Raw genomic sequence first — 19,469 nt, forward strand, 5'->3', positions numbered from 1 at the left:
TCAGTAGTCGGTGTCGGAGCCCTCGGCATTGTCCACGTTGCGGGAGAGCATGTAGTTGTCCATGTCGATCGAGCGGCAGTTGTTGATGGCGTAGCGCAGGCGCTCGGCCATGACCGGCTGGCTGGAGTAGGGCGGCAGCCTCAGCTGGAAGAAGCAGGTCTGTGAGGTAGGCAGACTGTCGTAGGGCTGCAGAGAGAGACAGGCTGTGAGGGCCATGCCCACCGTGCCCATCGTGCCTGCAGTGCCCACTGTGCCCAGGGCCCAGGCAGGAGGGTCCTGTTCAGCCTCTGACGAGGGGCCAAGGACATGAGGGCATGCGCAGCTCCAATGGGCGGCAGATGCTGGGCCGTGCAGCACTGCGCCCCAAGGGCCCCACTTCCCTTCCTCGCTCCTCCAGCACCCTCGTGTGTTAACTCGGGATGAGCCCTGACCTGCACAACTACCTGAGGGAACACGCTGAGCACAAAGGGTGAGAGTGCAGCAAGTGTCCATTCACTCCCACCAAGACTTGATGCCGCTGCCAGGATCTCTGACCCAGGGCATGCGAGGTGGAAGGGACGGTGATGGGGGACAGGAGCTCGACCACCCGTATGCCCCCTCCTCACTGTCCTCCTGGTCTACACCCTGACCCTTCACCCGCCATGGCCGCTGCACATAGCTCACTGAGGAAGCGCAACCACTACATTAAAACCCGGCCTAGCCACTGAACTGTGATGCAGTCATTCAAAATCATAATTATAATGGTATGCAGCAAAAAGTGCTCAGATTAGACTACTGAATGATATGCGAATACAAAATTTTAAGTACATCATGCAAAGTGATGTAGCGAGCGCTGGTGGCTTAGTAGTAAGGAATTACACTGTCAACCCAGAGGCACATGATTCAAATCCACCAGCTGCTCCATGGGAGGAGGATGGGCAGTCTCCCCTCATGTGATTTACAGCCTCTGAAAACCCACTGGAGGGTCAGCTATGGGTCGGTTCCGACTCAACAGTACACAATAACAACAACAACATGCAAAATGTGTATGCTTGAATCTAATACTGGGAGGAAATACACAACAGCAGGAATAGCTACTCTTTGAAAACGTTATTTAACACATTGCCACACACTTAAATTGACGACTGTGCATAGAAACACATTTTTTGCCATCATTTGTGGCAAACGTGTTACATTCCCTGCTCCTTGCTGTATACCATCTTCCAAACTATTCTAAGCGATAACCCACTGTCCTCGAGTCAGCAGATTCTGACCCCTATTGACCCTCTGCTGGGTTTCAGAGGCTGTAAACATCAATAGGACACCGCCCGTCTTTCTCTCAAAGGGCAATGGTGGATCTGAGTATCACCTTTTGGTTAGCAGCAATGATAGATATGATAGGATGACATTTTTAGAAATTTTCTTTTGAAGTTTGTTTTAAAAATAAAGAACCTGTCCTGTTCTTTCTTGGTCTGCTCTCTCTAGCAAGCAGGTCTCCCCCTTCAGAAACCCCCCAGAGTGAGTCCAGCAGCCTAAGTGCCCGGACAGGGGATGACCCGGTGACACTGATACCGAAGAACTCAAGCCTCACGACCTCAGCCGAGGACGCCAAGCAGGGACCTCAGCACAGAACTTTGTATACTGGAGAATGGTCTAAAAGTAAAAAAGGAGAGGCCCTTACTGGTCACTTTTCTGAGGCAAATAACCCGTGTGCAGGGATTAGTGAGGGATTAACTCTGGGATGGCGGGGGTGTCCCATGGCAGATATAAGGCAACAGTTATTTGCAAAGCTGAATAAAAGTGAACAATTTCCCCCTCCCCACTTTTCTCTGAAGCAACAAAAAAGATTTACAACTTATGGTTTCTGGGAAGTCATGTAGAAAATTTATGGAAAACCTCTTTTCATAGCTCTTCGCGTGTGTGGCCTCCCTAGAGCAGAGCCTAGGAGCAGAGCCAGCAGGCTCGGGAGGCAGCAGGGAGAGGAACCAGGTGTCACTGCCGAAAAACACCAGAAAGGCAAACACGGAAACCTGCCTAAACTGGCAAGAAGGGCCTTGTGGAAAGGGGCCCCATCTTCCTTTCTATTTCCTGAATAAACACTAGGGGCCCTGCCGAGAGGGCAGCCCTGCTCAGGGAAAGTGGGAGCAGGTGTGGCAACTGGGCCCCTAGACTGGAAATGTTTAGAAGGCAGGCAGGTCTGAACAAGCCTGCTTCAGGAGTGGGGTGGGAGCTCAGGAAAGCATCCAGGAAGGCTTCCTGGAGGAGATGACCCTGGTATTGGGCTTATGGGTAAGTAAGTATAACCAGGCACAGATGGAAAGGGGCTTGGAGACTTACTAAAGGGAACAGTCTGTACAAAGGCTGTAAGGCGGGAATGGGTGGGTGGCAGGGAGCACGGTCAGCTGGGGAAAAAGGCAAGCAGCCCATTATAGCTGAACATAATGTGTGTCAAGAGGTGATGTCAGCGAGTGGAACAGAGGCCTGACTATAGCGGTGTTTAAGGACAGGCTAAAGGAGTTGGCATTTATTCTGGAGTCAATGTGGGGGGCCCATAAAAGGTCTAAAAGGAGGAGAATGACATGGTCAGACTGCTCCTCGAGAGAGAAGGCTTGGGCAGTTGTGAGCATTTTAGACTCTCAGCCCTTTTATTCTTGAGCCATCTGTCAAAGTGGCAGCTGGGTTGGGGCCCTGCAGCTGGGGTCTCCGTCAGGCGGGGAAGCAGCAACACCCCCGCCCCCACAGTGCATGCGTCACCAAGAGCTGCGGGGCTGGCCGTGCCCTCTCTTCAGGCTCATTGGGAGCATGGGCACCAGCTAATGCTTAGTGTCCTCATGAAAACAGAGAGGCATGGCCAGCACACACGCCACACAGTGGAATGGCTAAGGATTAAGCAGCAGTGAGTGATCCCTCCTGCCCTAGCTCAGCTTTAACTCAGGAAGATGCTGCGCCTTTTAGAGAAGGTTACCGGTTTTAAGTGTGTGCATTATTCCCAGTGAGGACTTTTATTTGAACAAGTTTTACTACTTGATTTTTTTTTTTTTTAATTTTTTTAAATTTAGAAATCTCATGCCTTAGCCTGAACTGGAATACCACTTGGCTTTCCCAACACGGAAGCAGTAAGACAGCAACCAGGGCAGGCATGACTAATGAAGGGGGGGAGTCCGTTTACTTACCCGATCAACCTTCATGATTTGAAATCTCTGGGAAATGTCAGCAGTGTTGGCTGGCAGCCGGGACCTTCCTGAGACAAAGCGCATGAAAAGCACCCGCTCTTCGTTGGAGAACTCTTCCAGCGTGTGCCAGAACCACTGCACCAGCTGGTGCTGCTCGTCCACCTCTCGGTACCGCACCACCTTCTTCAGAACCTCTACCGAGATCTCGGGCATCCCACAAACCATCTGCTCCAGCTGCTTCGCCGTGAGGAGGGACAGCAGTGGCACTGGGATGATCCAAGACATTCCCTCTCGGACCGCAGCCACCTGCTCCCAGGGGAGATTGTCATTTGTCGTGTGTGCATGTTCTGGGGGCCACTGTGGGCCTCACTGGCCTCAGGACTTATTGCCTACTTCCCAGACCTACCACTGCTTAGCCCTCAGACCTCCAGGCAGCAGCAAGGCCCACTCTCCTTCCCTCTGAACCCCATAGAGCTTCTACAGCTCTATCCTCTGGGACAACTATACTTTTGTTGGTTCCAGTTCAAGTCCACTTTAGGAGCCCATCTTTCCTCCCTAGTAAACTCCAGCATTACTGACAGGACCTGGCTTCAAAGAGCAGGAATGATGGGATGTGCCCCTCTGACTGGATTTGGCCTAAAGGCAGAGTCAAAAAGGAAGCAGGAGTGAAGGGACTGTGCAATGCACACACTCCAAAGGACCACTCCAGCCTCAGGGCCCAGGCTGAGCTCTCAAGGTCCCCCCGCCCGCCTCAGCAGACGAAGGCTCTGAAATACATAAATGACTATTTATGATGGAACAACCTAAAGAACCATTTTTGGATACATTTCTATGGCCACTAATTCATACCCTCATAATTTATTAAGTACTTACTATATGTCATCACAGAACAAAGTCAACTCAACAGAAGCCTCGTGCACAATCTAGAGGTGTCATCTCACCTGGCGGTCCATCTCGTGAAGTCGGTATTCAATGGCCCTCTCCACATACTCCTTTCTATTGGAAAATGTGAGTGGGATACTATTTCCACCAGGGATTATGGGAACCATTTTGCCATCAGCGCTCTGACCAACAAAAGAATCAAGAGGAATCATCTAGGAATTAAAAAAAAAAATCCTTAGTTAATACAAAATATAAAAGGCAACAAGAAATATGTCACATATAAATACAGCAAAAAGTATCAACGTCAAAGGCAAAGAAATGGGGTGACTGACCAAGCTACTTTCAGGGAACATGCTGACTCATCTGGCTATAGTCAGACATAAGGCTAGATCTCTCTGTCCCAAATAAGGAGTGATGAACTCCGGTCATCCTGAGCCTCCCATGAAAGACAATTTGTGAATTTTACACAGAAAATTTCTAATGAGTGCACAGGAGAAGCCAACACAAGCAGACTGAGAAAGACAATGGCCTACCTCATGGAAACTCTCCTCAGTAATCCCACTGTCTTCAATGTGAAGAATGCTGTTGAGGGTCTGCACGTAGAGGAGATCCACCTCCTCCAGGTCCTCCAGGGTGAGCGGGACACAGCACAGCTGCTTCCACACCAGAGGGGCCAAGTGCAGGTCCAGAGGCTTCTTTGTGCGGATGGCGACCCCCATCAAGATCCCCAAGAACTTAAACTGCATTAAGTGTTCATCAAGGCAGGCAGAGGGGTTAAAAAGGAACCTGCAGAGTTAAAGAAAGTATTTCACAAAAAAAATCCCCATTTCTATTACAATCAAGTCAAGTCACACAGAAGCCACAGCATCAGTCTAGATCTGTGCTATCTAAAGTGGCAGCTACTAGCCACTTTCAGCTATTTAAATTATATCAGTAAACGAAAAACAATTCTACTCTTGAGTCTTATTAGCCACATTTCAAATGTTTATCACTCGCAGCCTGTGGCTACTGTTCCAGACACTCAAAACCCAAAGCCCCTGCTAGAGTTAATTTTGAGTGGACTGTGGTAAATCTTGACAGAAGACTGCCCATCTTTCTCCCTCAGGTAGCTGGTAGATTTGAACCCCTGACGTTTTGGTTAGCAATGAAACATGCAACACACTATACCATCAGAGCTGCTTTTAGACAGCACATGGGATCATATTATGGATTATTTTCAAAGAACCACAAAAGGGCAGGCCAAAGGTCTCTTAATATTTAAGCTACATGCTCAGAATAGCTTATGTCCTAGGATCATTTCTGACTTAGAATTCTATGAAGCGAAATCCAAAGTAAAAAATTTAGCAATTCTAAAGATAATGTATAACCACAAATATTAAGTGCTATGATTTGATAGCATAGTAACTTTTACTGAGATCCTGATTCCGAAAATTACTTGAGAAGAGGTCACGTGGCACTTCAGAACCACATAAACAGCCAGGCCTCCTGATGCAGCTTCAGCTTCCTCTGCTCCGCTCTCACAATAAATCCTACTCACGAAGGAAGTGCCTCCGTGCCCTCAACTATAACAAGGGTACCTAGCCCACCGAGTTAAAATGATGCAATGGGACAGTGTGTGTAACTCTGTATTATCAAGTAACAAGAACAGTACATACACGAAACACTGTAAGTGCTCAATAAATGCGAGCTATTATAATTATCGCAGCATTCATTAAACACCTGCTGACTGCCTTACCTGTCCCTGTTATAACCCACTTCTGCAGTGGCATTGGGAGAGGGTATAAGAAGGTCAACTATACCAGTCTCAAGTTCCTGGGAAAGAAAAACATTGTTTTAAGAAAAGTATCATCCAATGAATCAAGAAAGAAAACAAATTACAGTAAAAGCCACACTGAAAAGAGCATTTATACTTATATATTTCAAGGCATTTATAATGCTATGTGATAGCCAGCTAGCTTCATATTTTTCTGTACTTTCCATTTACATGTTCTTGTTGTTATGTGCCATCAAGTCGCTTGCGACTCATAGCGACTCTATGTGCAACAGCCCTAAACTGCTCTGTTCTGTGCCAATCGCACTGTCTCTGACACTCCCATCCCGATTACTCCAGTCACTGAATCAATCCACCTCAAAGAGGGCCTTCCTCTCCTGCACTGTCCTTCCACCCTCCCAAGCATGATGTCCTTCTCCAAGGACTGGTCTCTCCTCACAACATGTCCACAGTATGTTAGACGGAGCCTCAGAATCCTTGCCTCCAAGGAGCTGCCCGGTTTAACCCTTTCCAGGACGAATCTGTTTGTTTTCCTAACAGTCCATGGTACTCTCAATACTTTTATCCAGCACCACAGCTCAAAGGCATCAATTCTTCTATCCTCCTTGGTCACTGTCCAACTCTCTGATGCATAACAAGTGATAGCAAAGACCCTGCCCTGTATCAGACACACCTTAGTCTCCAGAGAGACACCATTGCTCTTCAGTACTTTGGAGAGGTCCCTAACAGCAGACTTTCCCATGGCAATGCGCCGTTTAATTTCCTGGCTACTGGTGCCAAGAGTGTTGACTGTGGAGCCAAGCAAACTAAAGCTGTGTACAATCTCAATCTCTTCACCATCCACCCTGATGCTGCCAATTGGTCCAGTGGTGAGAATCTTTGTCTTCTTGACATTGAGCCTCAATTCATATTGGAGGCTGCAGTCCTTGACCCTCCGCAGCAGGTGCTTCAGGTCCTCCTCAGTTTCAGCAAGCAGGGTTGTATCATCTGCATATCGCAGACTGTTGATAAATCTTCCACCAATCCTGACCTCACATTTCTCCTCATAGAGCCCAGCCTCCCGGATAATCTGTTCTACATACAGGTTGAAAAGGTATGGAGATAGGACGCATCCCTGGCGTACGCCCTTCCCAATTTTGAACCATGCAGTGTTCCCTTGCTCTGTTCTGACGACTGCCTCCTGGTGCAAGTATAGGTCTTGCATCAGAATGATCAAGTGTTCTGGGATTCCCATTCTTCTCAGAGTCAGCCACAGTTTGTTATCATCCACACAGTCAAATGCCTTTGCATAGTCAATGAAACACAGATAGACATTCCTCTGGTATTCTCTGCTTTCAGCTAAGATCCATCTAACATCAGTTACAATATCCCTAGTACCATGACCCCTTCTAAACCCATCCTGGACTTCTGGCCGTTCTCTGCTGATGTGCTGTTCCAGTCGTTTTTGGAATCTTAAGTAGAATCTTGCTTGCATGTGAAATCAATGAGATTGTTCTATAGTTTCCACACTCTGTTGGGTCACCTTTCTTTGGGATGGGAACAAATATAGATCTCTTCCAGTCAGTTGGCCAAGTGGTTGTTCTCCAGATTTCTTGGCACAACTTGGTGAGCACATCCAGGGCAGCATCTGTTAGCTGAAATATGTCAAATGGTATACCATCTATTCCTGGAGCCTTATTTTTTTGCCATTTCCTTCAAAGCAGCCTGAACTACTTCTTTCATCACCATAGGCTCTTGCTCATATGCTGTTTCATGAAATTCTTCTGTGTCTGTCAATTCCTTTCGATACAGTGATTCAGTATATTCTTTCCATCTTCTTTTAATATTTCCTGGACCATTTAACATTCTGCCGAAAGCATCCTTGATTATAGCAACTCGAGGTTTGAATTTGTTCTTCAGTTCCTTGAGCTTAAGAAATGCTGAGTGAGTTTGCCCCTTTTGATTTTCTGACTCCAACTCCTTGCACATTTCATTATAATATTAAACAAATTGATATATAAATTGAAGAAACAAAATTAGAAAATCTCCTATACGGAAATTATCCCACAGATCTTGTAATATGAAAAGCCAAAATGAGAAATTCAATCTGGTGCAGGAATTTGTCTATGTGAGCAAGGGACAGTGACCAAAATCAGCTAATATGGTTTAAGCTGTTTCAGTCACTAAAGCTATCAATAGGAATTGATCAGAAAAGCTCTGGTGGCCTACTACTAAGGAGCTGTGCTGCCAACTCAAAGGCACTCAGTTTGAATCCACCAGCTGCTCTGCACGAGAAAGATAGACAATCAACTCCTGTGCCATTTATTGGCTCTGAAAACCTGTTTAGAGTCAGCTGCAAGTTGATTCCAATTCAAATGTACACAGCAACAACAAAAGGTAGATACTAGAGGTATTTGGAAGCAAAACCCCCATGGGTCTTAAAAATCAGAATTGGTCTGAGTTCCTAAGACTGTTTCCCATCCCTTCCTGCACTTCCAGAGACTGGCAGGTCTAGTGTGTTCCAAAAGCCTACCCGGTAAGGCTAAATACATGGGCATCCTAGATCTGTCTGTTACATAAGTGCTGTCATGTGCCATTGTTTACATGGCAAGATCACAGCCCAGCAGATGGTAAGCACTGGTAGATGGCATTTAGTCAGTAATTCCTTTAAAAAGCCTTTGTTATAATTCACCTATATGTGCACTACCAGCATGACTATGAGAAGCTCACGGATGGATCCTTGTTATATTTATAAAAATGTGCTGGGCAGAGTTATCACTGGAAACAGCGAAACAGCCACCACCTGGCAGGTGACGTTGCACGACAATACCTGGCACATCTCTGTGATCGTGTCATCAAATACTCCTCCCGCGTCATCAGCCCCTTCTCCAACCAGCTTGACCTTCCATGCTCGGGAGGGCAGGCGGAGGTCTGATGCATTCAGTTTAACCACTTGTCTTGCTATCTGGACAAAGATGGGCTTACACTTGCGTCCTCTTTAAAAGGAAGGGAGAAGGAAATGAAATACACCTCTTACAATTTCCACAACGCACCACAAATGTTACTTAATGGTATCTTCCCAGCACTGGATGAGCAGGCCAAGTTAGTAACACTGGGCATTTGGCTGCCCTCACTGTTATTACCACGTTTGGTACTTATCAGTACCACTGTTACCATATTTGGTCTGACATTATTAGCATTATTGTTATTATCACTTAATTTCCTTATGCTATCAGTACCATGTTATTATTGTATTTGGCACTGTTATTATTCCCTTCAGAAATGAGGACACTAGGGTTAGTTAGTAAAATTCATCCAGAACCTTCACATTTACCTGGTTGATATCCTCTTTACAGTAATCTGAGGCCCATAATTCTTGCCCTGGACCATGGTTTTTCCTATGGAGCGCACCATCGGGAGGGTATAGACTCTCGGGGCTAACAAAGGCCGGAGCTGTCCCTGTACAATGCCCCACGTGCCAGCATTATAGTGAGATGTGCTGTTCTGTAACAGAGAACACAATGAGAATGAGACTGTCCAGGGCTCAGAAGAAATGCTACTTCTCACTTTTACAACATAAACCCTTAAAAAAAACCCAAACAACTCCACTTTAAATGTAAAATTTTGTTACATAAAAGTTGTAAGTTAAGGTTATTAACTTAAAAAAGTAATTTTCAAAATAGTAAAAATTAAGAGAGCTCTCTCTGGTGGCCTAGTGGCAAGAAGCTGCATTGAAATCCCAGAGGTATGTGGTTCAAATCCACCAGATGCTCTGCTGAAGAAGGAGGGGCCAACTCCTCCTGTACCAGTCAGATCCAATTTGACGGTACACACATAGAGTAAAAAAATAAACAGAGAGTAAGATTATTATAAAAACCACTTGGAAAATGCAGATAATCACACATACACAAATAACATAATTCATAAACTTATTTAGAGATGGCTCTATTAATACTTTGATCTGTTTTCTTCTCTGTGTGTATACATACTTTCCTCTCCATTGTTGACATCATAAACATTTTCCCACTAATTAGAAAGCTTTTTAGGCTGCTCCGTGCTCTGTGCCTAGCTGATCATCTATAACGTGTCAATCTCTCATATGCCCTATGAGTAGTTTTTGGCAGTTTTATAACTGACACACATTTTGGCAGGTATACCTACATATTAAGCAAACAAATTATCTTGCTTTTTCAATAAAATACCAGACTAAGAAGTTCTGGTGGTCTAGTGGTAAGAAGCTGTGCAGCAATCCCAAAGACACGTGGTTCGAAATCCACCAGTAGCTCTGCGGAAGAAGGATGGGCAATTTCCTACCATGCAATTAATTGCCTCTGAAAATCCACCAGAGAGCCAGCTGTGGGTTGGTTCTGATCTGATGGAACGTAACGACAACAACATTCCGTAAAGGCAGTCAAATCATTCAACTTTACTCCCTCCTACTCCTACAGGCCTCCAAATGCTCATCTTTAAGAAACTTCCTATGCACAACCATGTTTATTGCAGCTTTGTTCACAATAGAAAGGAGTTGGAAACAACCTAAGTGCCCATCAACAAACGAATAGATAGAGAAGCTGTGGTATGTTCACACAATGGAATACTACGCCGCATTGAAAAGCAAGGAACTCATGCAATATTATTCAAATGAGTGACTCTGGAGGACATTATGCTGAATGAAGTATCTCAGTCACAAAAGGACAAATACTGCACGGTGCCACTGTTGTAAAACAGGACTGGCCTCGGAGTTGGGAGGAGCCTGAGAAAGATGGATTCAATAATGTATACTGCATTGAAACAGATGAGGGAGAAAACTGTTTAAAAGGGGTATGTGATTAGGTATTTTTGTCATGACAGGAGTCCAGAGTGAAGGCTGCATAGTCGAGTGGACATGGGGGGAGGGATTGTAAAACAATGAAAGAATTTTTCATTTACTTTTCCAAGAGGGTAGTGTACTAGGGGGGAGGGTTGGGAGAGGAGAAAAGTGCAACAATGAATGAATGAAAATCCAAAGTCTCTGTAAATTGTCATTGAAATTAATAGTAAATTAAAAAAAAAAAAGGAAAAATACCCTACTCCTTATGTCTCAGATTCACTGCTGGGACAGCCATGCCTCTGGTGCCAGCTAACACATGAGGGGGCTGAGGTGTTAAAATGAGGCATTAGCCTTTGTAGAAAATACAGGCTTTTGTATCCATGTTTCCTTGACCTTTGGACAAACTACAACGGTGCATGAAGACAAGACCACTTTGTGTCCAGCAGTGTGACCATCGATATCTGGGCTGCTCCTAAGTCAAGAATAAAATGGGTCTAGAATTGTTGCCTTTCCCCCTCCCGTACTGTCGGTGAAGGAAAAGAAGCTAGGGAAGAAGATTCCAAGGCTGAGAGAAGCCTGTGACCTGGTAGCACTTTGATGGCTGCGAGCCGTTACCTGGTTGTTGGGACTGAGGTTCAGGAGTCTCCAGGACGAGTACATGAGGTCAGAGAAGTGGTAAAGCAGCCGCAGCCGGGCCCTGACGGTGTGGATGCTCACCTCCCTCAGCGCCCCATACTGGGGGGGCACTGTGTCGGGGAGGCCCAGCTGCAAAGGCATGGATACACCTGGCCCAGAAAACACAGCGTGTTCATAAAAGGAAAAGCATTATCACTTACAGTGTTTTGAGACATTTCAAACACAAAGAGAAATTTAGAGAACTGTAAAATGAACAGTCTTTATTACCACCTAAACTCAATGATTTTAACACTTTGCTCTATGTGCTTCATCATAAATCTGTCTTTTCTTCTCTCACAAAGATTTGGTCTTTTAATGTATTGGCCTTTTAAAACATTTTCTTTATTTAGCATTATGGAGAGCCAGCCTTTCCTCCTTTACATTAGCTACACCTTATCACATCTTTAATACGTAGAACATAGTTGCTGCTCTGAAACGATAAACTTTGCTTGCTAAGTTTTCTTCAGGGGAAGCGGTGGACAGAGGCAGCGGCTTTGTAATGAAGTCAGCAGGACAAGTGCCTGCTGTGAAAGTGTTTCCAGTGCCAGCTGCACAAAGAGAGCTCCGGTTGTGTCGGAGAAAGCGTGACAGTTCCAAAACCAGGCCTGGCTGCAGTTCGGAGCTGGCAAGCAGGCTGTGCAGCTGGGGACGCTGAGGCGGGGGCTGCAGCCAGGGGCAGGCTGCTCTCACCTGGCGCTCTCGGCGGGACAGGTGGTGCAGTCCAGGCAGCGCTGTGGCAGCGGCCGGCTGAGATCTGCCGAACGTTTTTCCCTTGTAAAACTGTCACCAGGGTTGGTTCGCGGACGTGGTTGGTGTGGCCTAGGCCGAGCTAGGAGTTAATTACAAACACATAACACAGAGATTCAATTAGAAAGAGGAAGAGAAGGCAAAATGATGAGGCTTATCTTAGATGGCAACAGATACAAATACACTGATGATATTTGTACCAAAGCAATATCATCAAAGTAACAAAATAAATTCTGATTTACACACACACACACACACACACACACTCTCACTCACACTCTCTCTCTCACTCACTCACTGTCGTCCAGGCGGGATCAGCTCCTAGTTGACCCTCTCACACGTATTCAGAGGCTGTAAGTCACATGGGAGGGGGCTGCCCATCTTTCTCCTGCAAAGCAGCTGGAGAATTTGAACTACCTGCTTTAGGGTTGACAGCACAACTCCTCATCCACTAGGTCACCAGAGCTCCCTAAGCTGCAACAGAGCAATTCCAATTCTAGTCAATGAGTCTTTATAACTGAATAAACAGCTCAATTCTATCTGTGTCTGAAAAAACAAAACAGGATCATTTGTAGTTTTTACTTAAATGAAATTGATTTCTTGTTTTTTAACATTAATTACACTAACATGTAATGATGGAAACACTATCTATAAACATACACAGAAGCACATTCTTCTTTCTTGATCTTATAGTCAAATTGGGACAGCCAGTACGTAGCAGCCAAGTGCCTCAACATTTTTAGGGAGGACAGTATCAAGGTCTCACCAAGAACTCACAAAGAAGTCTTTTTACTAAGACACCAACCAACCAGTTACGTGCAGCTTCCCCATCTGGTGACTCAGTGACGAGACCAAGGGATCAAAGTGAGGCCACTGTGAATACAGGGCCTCTGCGTGAAGGGCACAGACGACTTGGAGGGATTTATGGAGAAGGAGAAGGAGGCCCTGCATGAGGATAAAAACCACCACGATAGCAGTCATCTCGGGCACACCTGTCAGAGCCTCTCCTTTCTCTGTATGTAGAGAAGGCAGAACACTCCAACCTCCTGTGTCTTTTCTCAATCTCTTAGAGACTCAGATTGCTCTTCAGAATAAGGAGAGGGATGACCTTCCCAAATAAACAAAAAGATATTTTGTAAAATGCCAAGTGATAAAATATGTATTATTGTTGTTTCATTCGTTCCACTCTCAGATCAACTGATGCTCCCAGGCTGGAACCACGTGTACAAACGCCGCCAGTAGGAAGCTGTCACAGGGCACTCTGCACAGGGACCTGTCTCAGCTCCGGCAGTTGTCACGCTGGGGAAAGCAAACCTCCATCATACTTGATCAACAGACCTTTGTCCACCTCCTTACTTTGGACTTTGTGATAAACACAGTCTACAAATTCTCACTTCACACTATCCTCACTGCTGTCATCACTACAGACCTTAACAATGCACGCGGGACACAGTCCCTTTCCCGACCTCACCTTTAGGGATCTCTTGCAGGCACTGATGTAACATATTATTTTTACTGCTTTCTCTGATTATGATGGATATATATACACAAAACATTTGCTAATCAAACAATTTCTTCAAGTGTAATCCAGAGACACATTTTTCATGTCACATGACATTTTCACTATCCTTTTCCAAATTATCCCAGATAAAGATAAGTACTGGATAACACAAGGTCAGTGTTCCCTAAGCAAAAACACTCTTCCTGTCCTCTTCTCTCAGCCCTAATCATCTTCAGTTTTTATATATATGCTAAGTTAATATAAGCAAGATCATATAATACTTGTCCCTTTGCACTGACTGACTCCACTCCATGTAATGTTTTGGAATTTTTTATCCATGTTGAGCATGCATGTACTTTGTTTCTCTTTGAGTACTGATTCACTGCATGCATATCCCACATTTTCATTCATCTGTTGCTGTACATTTTCACTATACCCACCTTTTGCACCCTGTGAAAGTGCTACAATGAACACTGTGTCTAAGTCTATTTACAGCCTTGCTCTCATTTCTTCTCGGTTACATATTTAGGATTGGGATTGCTGGGTCATGCTCAACTTTTTGAGGAACCACAAAGGCACTAATCTGTTTTCCAAGGTTATGAATGAAATTCCAGATTTCCCACAGCTTCCTCAACACCTGTTGTTTTCTACTTTTTATTTTACATATCACTGACTTCCATTTTAATTGGAGGAGCTCTGGTGACTTAATGTAGTGGGTAAGGTGCTGCCAACTCAAAGACAGATGGTTAGAACCAATCAGTGGCTCTGAGGGAAGAAGCTGGGCCCTCTCCTCCAGTGTGATTTACAGCCTCAGACAACCCACTGGAGGCACATAACACAGTAACAATGAACATTCTAAAAGAGCTGTGGTGGTATCATTATGTGGTTTTGATCCAAGCCATGGTATTTTCAATTGCATCCTACGCATCTGAATGTTGGACAATGAAGAAGACTGACAGAAGCATCTGTGCCTGTGAACTGTGGTGGTGGTGGCAACGAGTACTGAATTCTCCCTGGACTGCCAAAGAACAAACGAATCTGTCCTGAAGAAAGTACAACCTGGATGCTCCATCTTGTTGCTGGGTACCACTGAGTTGGAACCAACCCAAAGCTGACCAGTGGGTTTCAGAGGCAGTTAACTGCAGGGGAGGAGACGGCCCAGCTTTCTCCCATGGAGCGGCTGGTAGACTCAGACAGTGCGCCTTTGGGCTTACAGCACAGCTTCTTACCACTAGGCCAGCGGAGCAACTATGATGAAGCTTTGTCTCACATACTCTGGGTATGTTAGGAAGGGCCGGCTCTTGGAAAAAGATGCTATGACGGGAAAAGGGTGTAGGGTCAAAGAAAGACAAGAAGACCTTCAACAAGATGGACTGATATATTCCAAAATCTCTGTAGATGTTCATTGAAATAAAAAATAAACAAACTAAATTAATAAAAAAACAAAAGATGGACTGATACAGTGACTTTTACAGTGAGTCTGAACATGCTGGAAAGAGTGTGGATGGTACAGGATAGAGTGAAGTTTTGCTCTGTTATTTATAGGGTCACCAAAATGACTAAGAATGACAAAATAATTGAGGCCTTTGAGTTGTGGTGAGGGAGAAGACTATTAAACATACCATGAACCACCAAGATAACAAACAGGTCTTCTGTCCTGGAGAGGGTGAAACCAAGTTGTTCCTTGGAGGCAAGGAAGCTTTGAAGCTCTGTCTCACATACTTTGGGCATGTTGCCTATAGGGATTGGTTGCTGGAGGAGGACATCTTGTTGGGCATATTGCCTGGAGGAACTGGTCCTTGTTTGGTCATGTTTGGAAGGGTGGAGGGACAGCTTAGGAGAAGAAGACCCAGGATGAGATGAATTGACACAGTGACTGGGATAATAGAGGCAGATGTGTTGGAGACAGATTGGCTTAGGATAGGACAGAGTTCAGAGGGTCACTATGAGTCAGAGTTGACTAGACTGCACATACCACCACCACGAGTCATAGCTGATTCAGTGGCACATAACAACAACAAATGGCTGCTCAGCGAGCTCTGGTGGCCGTGTCTGTTGTGAGTTGTGCTGTTAACAAAAGCTTCGTCCCTCTCGTGGTTAGAAAACCTCAGCAGCTCCTCGGGAAGAAGATGGGCCCTCTCTTCCCACTGTGCGCTACAGCCTTGGACACATGACAGAGGGTCACTACAGCTGGCAAGTGACTGGCAGGCAGTGAATTTCTAGTTTCTGAGAATGGCTCAGGGAGCAGCTGGTGCACACGGGGTCCACGTTTACCTGCCCCTCTGAGTTGCTGCCCCAGGCATAAACATCTCCGGTTGATGCCAAAGCAAGTGTGTGCTCAGCGCCCACGGCCACATCTTCAATGACCACGCTGGCCAGGACGGGGATCTGCTGCGGTCGATTGTGGTTGCGAGCCCGCCCCTCCGGTAGGCCTATCAAGCGATCTGAACAACAGCAAGAGCAAACGTTAGCGATGACATACTCCAGTGCTCTCCTGTTTCCTAAAAAGGCATTTACCTTTATATGGTGGAATGGCGATAATACAACAAAACTGACTGGGAGGCCAAAGCTGCTGCAATTCTGGCAATAATGGATTTTGAATTTATGGGGTCTGAAACTTTTTTTTTTTTTTGCAAAATGTTATCAGTCTTATTCATGAAAATAAAACGGAATTTTTTTCAGTTTCAAGTCAGTAGCTTATTTCGAACCATCAGTTTTCAATATCCCCCTATCTGAAAAGACTGATACATAGTTCATACTGTCCTATTTCTTGCATCCTAAAAAAGGGTACCCTTCCAATTGCCTGATCCTCTAACTACCACGCCTCAGAGACACTGCACTAGTTCAGTTCACAGAACCTCTCTTGCTGCCTCTTTCAAAGCCAAATCTCTTCAGTTTCCTTACTGTGGTTATCTCTCCTTTACTCACACTCCCTAGAGTTTCCACTGCTTCTACAGAATCTCCTGGCATTTCTCAGATAATATTAAATTGATTTTAGTTACCATCATTCTGTAGTTAACATTCTAAGCCTACTTCTCTACAGTTAATCTCCCTGCAATTGCAGATCAAATGCCCAGTAGGCTGCTGGAGATCTCCAATCATGTATTCAGACAGGTGCTCCAATTCCACATGACAAAAACAGACATGGCATTTTCTCTTCAAATTGCTCCCTGTCCTCAGTTAGTGACACTGATGCTCTCCCAAGACTAGAAATGGCAGTGACAGTTTACTTCTCTTCCTCTTCACATGTGCATCAGTCATTACAACTTGCTAAGAAGCTGCATTTACGATGCACAAAACAGCCCCAAGGAGTCTCACTGCAGATGCCAGCATGAGGGAGTGCTAATGTCCAGCAATTCCTCTAATTCCTAAGGCCTGAGCCCCCAGTGCCCACAGGGTTGAGGAGAGAAGCAGGAAGCACAGATGAGCAGCATGCATGATCTGTGGCAGCAGGAGTCCAAAAAAGAGCTGAAAAAGAGGAGCTTTGAAGAGATGCTTCTGCCCAGAGTGAAGACTCTGGCCTGAGGGCTATGAATGGCAGAGAGAGGAGGGAGTCTGTCCTTACAACAAAGTCTCCGAAGTAGGAGAAGAACAGTAACGAGGGAATAAGGCTCACAGTGGTCACTCACCAGTCAGTACCAAACACGGGGATTCAATCTAGAGCATTCTCTTTAAAACTGGGAGGCAGACGTTTCTACCATGCATGTATATACAGAGCACTGTGAGCTGGAAAATGCCTTACCTTGACCAAAGGTGTAGACGTGACCATCCTTGGTCAATGCAACAGAAAACTGAGTTCCACAAGCAACCTTTTTAATTCCAATTCCACAAAGGACATCAACTTTCTGCAAAAAAAAAAAAAAGTACAAAGTATATTTTTGAAATAAGAACAGGGAAAAAAGAATCCTCAAATGTTCTTGAATTTGGGCCAAAGAGAGTCAATTAGCCTTTTAAAGAGCACTGAAGGTCGTGGAACACCAGGGGCTGTTCCCTGGTAGATACTTCCCTCTTTCAGAGGTATGATGATAATGTTACCTAACAACATGGCTAGGCTGTGCCTGACCCACAGTGCTTTGGCATATATGACTATGCTCTTCTATCTATTATGTTATACTCTAATGTAATATAATAAAATCACCTCCAAGGTAAAACATGATATATTGTAATCATCTCCACGCCAGGAGATCCTATGAACAGTCAATCAGTTGAAAGGAGAGTTTCCTTTGGAGTATGGCTTGTTTCAAGTTTATAAAACGGACAGTCCAGTAAAGATCATGCTTGCTCTGGATCCTACACGCAACTCACTGTTTTCTAACCTTCAGTTCTTGGGACATGAGCCAGCAGCCTATTGCCAGGCCTGCAGATTTTCAAATTCATGAGCTCCCAAAGCCCTGCGAGTTAGTAGCCTGCCATCTGCTCTGCTAATTTTGGGTACAATGACCCCGCAACAATGTGAGCCAGAAGCCTCTGGCCTAAATCCCGATGCATGGATTTGAGACTTGCCAAACTCAATGGCCGGTACTTTGAATGAATCTCTCTCCCCCACTCCCATCACATACTGTGCTGTGTATGTGAGGTTGTGTGTGTGTACACACGTGCATACAGAGGAGCACATGCACACACACACACACACACACCACACAAAGTTGTTGTTGGGTGCCATCAAGTGAGCTGTAACTCAAAGACGTTACGAACAAGAGAAAGAAACCATGCCCCATCCTGCATCATCTTCATGGTACCCACCAAGTTCAAGCTCACTGCTTCAGTCACTGTCAATTCATCTGACTGAGGATTTTATTTTACCTGGAATGTAGGCTTTTTCCAATGACTAGTGAGTCCTAAACATATGCCCAAAGTATGAGAGATGAAGCCTGACCTTTCTTGCTGCTAAGGAGTAATCCAGTTGCACTTCCTCCAAGATAAACTTTTTTGTTATTTTGGCAATTCAAGATATATTCAATACTCTTTGCCAACCAACATCAGAATTTACAAACATCAATTCTTCAGTATTTATTGATTGTCAAACTTTCACATGAACATGAAGCAAATAAGGCACATCTGAGTCTTTAAACTGACGTCTTTGCTCTTAGGCACTTTAACAATGTCCCTGACAGGAGCTCTGACGAATTTAACATATTTTTTGACTTCTTGACTGCTACTACCTGCTATGTGCACTGACTGTGGATCCCAGAAAAATGAAATCACTTAAAACGTCAACCTTTTCTCCATCTGTTGTGGTGGTGAGATGCAATTCATACTGAAGGTTATAATTTTTTATCTTCTGCAGTAAGTACTTCAAGTCATTTTCACTTTTTGCAAGCAAGGGTGTGACATATTCATAACACAGTTTGTTGATGAGTCTTCCTCCAATCCTGATGCCACATCCTTCTTCATATAGTCCACCTTCTTAAATGATTTATTCAGTATGGAGTATGGAGAAATGACACAACCCTGACACACATCTTTCCTGATGTGGTGTTCCCTTGCTCTGTATGGACAAGTGTTTCCTTGTCTATGTACATGAGCACAACTAATTGTTCTAGGATCTCGATTCTTCAACACCAAGGTAGCAGCAGCCAAGAAATCGAGTCATGCTACACTGGGGACATCTGCTGTCAAGGACGCTGCCAAAGAGCTGAAGATGCCAGTTAAAAAAAGACTAAAGGCCCCAATCCAAGCTTTCAACTGCTTCTTATGCATCTGGAAGTTAAACAGTGAACAAGAAAGACCAGAAGAATGAATGCCTTTGAATTATGGTGCTGGAAAAAGAGTACTGAATATTCCATAAACTGACAAAAGCACTAACAAATCTGTCTTGAAGGAAGTGCACCCAGAGTGGTCCTTGGAGAGAAGGATGGTGAAACTCTGCTTCATTTACTTTACGTATATCTCAGGAAGAACCAGTTCTTGAGGGTCAGCAAAATAGAGGGATCCTTGATGAGATGAACTGAC

General features: G+C 44.9%; 1 protein-coding gene across 1 annotated transcript in view; it reads right to left on the bottom strand.

The window, feature by feature from the left end:
- HERC1 (HECT and RLD domain containing E3 ubiquitin protein ligase family member 1) overlaps positions 1 to 19,469 on the bottom strand; it is a 185,261-nt gene continuing 165,792 nt past the window's right edge. The window contains exons 66-76 of the mRNA XM_006899631.1: positions 17,260 to 17,362; positions 15,792 to 15,961; positions 11,960 to 12,098; positions 11,210 to 11,379; positions 9,119 to 9,288; positions 8,615 to 8,780; positions 5,770 to 5,846; positions 4,568 to 4,820; positions 4,094 to 4,246; positions 3,153 to 3,458; positions 1 to 186 (exon numbers count right to left, since the gene is read on the bottom strand). Of these exons, the coding sequence (XP_006899693.1) occupies positions 1 to 186; positions 3,153 to 3,458; positions 4,094 to 4,246; positions 4,568 to 4,820; positions 5,770 to 5,846; positions 8,615 to 8,780; positions 9,119 to 9,288; positions 11,210 to 11,379; positions 11,960 to 12,098; positions 15,792 to 15,961; positions 17,260 to 17,362 (1,893 nt within the window). The remainder of the gene's footprint in view (positions 187 to 3,152; positions 3,459 to 4,093; positions 4,247 to 4,567; positions 4,821 to 5,769; positions 5,847 to 8,614; positions 8,781 to 9,118; positions 9,289 to 11,209; positions 11,380 to 11,959; positions 12,099 to 15,791; positions 15,962 to 17,259; positions 17,363 to 19,469) is intronic.

Source organism: Elephantulus edwardii, unplaced genomic scaffold (genome assembly GCF_000299155.1).
Source record: "Elephantulus edwardii isolate Elephantulus edwardi_28Jun2011 unplaced genomic scaffold, EleEdw1.0 scaffold00263, whole genome shotgun sequence".
Taxonomy (NCBI): Eukaryota; Metazoa; Chordata; class Mammalia; order Macroscelidea; family Macroscelididae; genus Elephantulus; species Elephantulus edwardii.